The sequence below is a fragment of the Mandrillus leucophaeus genome, unplaced genomic scaffold (genome assembly GCF_000951045.1).
Source record: "Mandrillus leucophaeus isolate KB7577 unplaced genomic scaffold, Mleu.le_1.0 Scaffold202, whole genome shotgun sequence".
NCBI lineage: Eukaryota > Metazoa > Chordata > Mammalia > Primates > Cercopithecidae > Mandrillus > Mandrillus leucophaeus.
In genome coordinates, this window is record NW_012102055.1 from 2,532,696 (window position 1) to 2,536,312 (window position 3,617).

The 3,617-nt window shown below is 46.3% G+C and overlaps 1 protein-coding gene across 5 annotated transcripts in view; it reads left to right on the top strand.

Moving 5' to 3' along the window:
• The window catches only part of BANF2 (barrier to autointegration factor 2), a 41,644-nt gene extending 39,648 nt beyond the window's left edge, over window positions 1–1,996 (top strand). For all 5 annotated transcript variants that reach the window (XM_011979484.1, XM_011979480.1, XM_011979481.1 and 2 more), the window contains one exon: window positions 1,792–1,996. In XM_011979484.1, the coding sequence (XP_011834874.1) occupies window positions 1,792–1,938 (147 nt within the window). In that variant the 3' untranslated portion in view covers window positions 1,939–1,996. The remainder of the gene's footprint in view (window positions 1–1,791) is intronic.
• Window positions 1,997–3,617: the final 1,621 nt, after the last annotated feature.

Genomic DNA, 3,617 nt, shown 5'->3' on the forward strand with positions numbered 1-3,617 from the left:
CTTGGGTATATTTTATGACTGGGATTCAGCTTTTATTTAATTTCTCTTCTTAAAAAATATGTTGTTTTTGGTTAAGATGAGCATAACTTAGTTTTACATAACTAAAAGTAAACAGACACCAGTGGGTTTTCCTGGAAAGGGCCCAGAACTCGGGCATGGCTAGACGCTGGTTCTCGTTGGTTCCAGGCTGGAGAGCCCCCAAAACCAGCCCTGAGAGATGGGTGTTTAATGTGACCTGAGATCTCCAGCCTCCACCATTTAGTGGCTTGGCTCGTTTCTGGCTACGTGGCCTTGGGAATTCCCTTCCTCCATGTGGTCCTTGTGCCTTGTCAATAATGGTGTAATAAAACTATAAAAAATGAATTAGAAGCCTCGGGGGCAAGTATTAATAGCTAGAAAGCTTGAGAATGCCACAGAAATATAAATCATGGTGCATTGAGTGTGTATCTTCCATGTATTTTTCATCCACAGAGACTCAGGAAGGGGAAGGTGGACAAGGTTTAGCATGTTTTAAACCTTCTATGCTCCTCCTACAGGGCTATGGCTCGCAGTATGAGAGAGGAATTTACATTTTTTGAATGCCTTCCCATTTAATTCACTTAATTTAATTTGCAGAGCACACCATGTGCCTTAGGAAGGTGCAGAAACTGAGATCCAGGTTCTGTGGGTTCTTCCTTCAGGTTACATGTGTGGCCTGAGATCACACAGGTGGTTTGTAAAAACAAATCGATGCTAAGATGCCATTCATCTGTCAGCCCCATGTGCAGTGGTTCTCAGCCCAGGGAGATTTTGCCCCCAAGGGGACGTTTGGCAATGTTTGGAGATGGTTATGATTGTCACTGCTTGGGTGTCACTGACAATGGGTAGAGATCAAGGGTGCTGCTGAACATCCTGCAATGCACAGGACAGCCCCCCCTAACATTTCAAGCATTGTCCAAAATACGAATAGTGCCGAGGTTTAGAAACCCTGTGCTATGGGCGCAGTGGCTCATGCCTGTAATCCCAGCACTTTGGAAGGCCAAGGCAAGTGGATCATCTGCGGTCAGGAGTTCGAGACCAGCCTGGCCAACATAGCAAAACCCTGTCTCTACTAAAAATATGAAAATTAGCTGGGCATGGTGGTGGGCACCTGTAATCCCAGCTACTTGGGAGGCTGAGGCAGGAGAATCGCTTGAAACCAGAAGGCAGAGGTTGCAGTGAGCTGAGATGGCGCCACTGCATTCCAGCCTGGTGACAGAACAAGACTCTGTCTTAAAAAAGAAAACAAAAGAAAAGAAAAGAAACCCCGCACTAAACAATTGCAGAAGTAGTGGAGCGGGAACGTCTCTTACTCTGTCTGGGCTGTGTATGTGTTTCTAAGAGAAATGCTTCACTGGAGGTCTGAGTGTGCTAGGGCCCGGTTACTCAAACTGTTGTCCCTGGATCAGCAGCAGCCTGGAGCATGTTAGAAACGCAGGCCTCTCCCTGGACTTAGACTTCCAGAACCTGCATTTTAACAAGCTCCCACATGATTCATGTGCTTGTTAAAGTTCGAGGAGGGCAGGGTCTGATTCATTCCAGGCTGAACAGCCCGCAAACCAGCCCTGAGAGATGGGCATTTAACTTGTCCTTAGCTCTCACCAGGGCTAAGACCCATGCCAGGGCTTCAGGGACTGGCAGGCTCCCTTGAATCTGCCCTGCTCCCCCTCCTTTGATTGTCACGTGAGCCCTGGTGGTTGGGGAGGAAGAGCGCATCTGAACTGGCTTATGATAACCTTTCCCGCTTTCCTCCCTGCCTCATCCCCTCCCCAGGCCTACATCCTGCTGGGACAATTCCTTCTGATGCACAAGAATGAAGCCGAGTTTCAGAGGTGGCTCATCTGCTGTTGTGGTGCCACTGAGTATGAGGCCCAGCAGAGTTCTAACTGCCTCAAGGAGTGGTGCGCCTGCTTCCTGTAGACACAAACCTCATCGCTGCCTCCCACCCCCTGGGGAAAATGACGCCCTCTCCACCTATGCCCAGGCTCTGAGTCCTCATTTGTGTTTTTAATTGTAATGATACACTCCCATTATACACAGTGGGTCAAGAACAGAACACAGGACAAATGCAAGAGAAATGACTCCCAAACCCACCACCCAGAAACCGTAGTCACACCCTTTAGATGAATATCGTGTCAAATATCTTTCAGCAAAAAATCTGTATGAAAAAATGGATAATTTTATTTAAAAACAGGAATTGAATTTTAAGTCAGTGTATTAGTGATCTATTGCTGCATAACAAATAATCCCAACATATAGCAGCTTCTCAAAACAAACAATGATGCTACCTCACAGGGTTTCTGAGGGTCAGGAACCTGAGAGTTGTCAGGAACCTGCCAGCTGGTTCTGTCTCAGGGTCTCTCATGAGGTTACTCACTGTTGGCCCGGCAGCAGTCTGAAGGCTGGACCAGGGCTGGAAGACCCACCTCCAAGATGGCTGCCTCGCATGGCTGCTGGCAAGATATCTTGGTTCCTCACCACGTGGGCCTTCCCATCGGGCTGCTCATGGCATGGCATCTGGCTTCCCCCAAAGCTGGTAACTCGAGAGAGAGAGAGAGCAAGCAGGAAGCCACGGTGCCTTTTATGACCTTGTCTCTGACACATGCAGTATACTCACTTCTGCCTTATTCTATTTGTTAGAAGCAAGTCACTAAGTCCTCAAGGGAGGATAATGAAACATTCTTCAAATAATATGCATGCACATTTTTAAAATCACAGTTTCTTGAGGCCTCATTTACATATAGTAAAACTTACCCTTTTCAGGTGTGCATTCTATAAATTTTGACAAATTCACCACCATAATCAAGATGTAAGACACTGTCATTACCCCAGGAAGTTCCCTTGTGCCTCTCTGTAGTCATCGCTTCTCCCTTCCCAGCCCCTGGCAACCATGAATCTGTTTTCCATCCTTACAGCTTAGATTTTTCCAGGAAGTCATATAGATGGAATCGTATAATATGTAACCTTTTCAGGTGGGCTTCTTTCACTTAGCTTAATTCATCTGAGATTAGTCTATTATATAGGCTTTTTAAACTCAAAAAAGGTTTATTAGATGCTATCGGTGCCCGGCCCACATCCTTCTGGTATTTGTGTTCTGGTAGAGTCCAGTGACTTCCCCTAGCAAACACCTGAATGCCTTCTGCCTGAGAGTCTCTCTGGCTACAAAAGCGGGATCAGCCCACACATAGGGCGGAGGGAAACTGGCAAGCAGTTGATGCCCAGTAGAGCCCACAGTGATGGGTGAACAATGATGGATAAATGTCCTAGCTTACCCTGCAGATAGGACAAACTCTGAGACAGTCTGTTTGAGCTCCCTAGTGGTATTGAGCCCTAGTTTCCCACAGTGGTCACCTGCTCTTGAACAGCTCATACTTCTTTCCTTCCTTGTCTTATTTCCCTGCTCCACTACCAGTGTTTCCTGGGATCATCCCCCTACTCCTACTCCCTAGAAAATACTCAAATTTTAGATTCAGGTTCTGCTTCTGGGAGAACCCAACCTAAGACAAAAGTGTTGGAATTTAGTTTTATTTTAATGAGAGAAAAAATTGAAACTGAAAGAATTGTTGAAATTTGATGAATTTTTTCTTCATCTCTGAGTG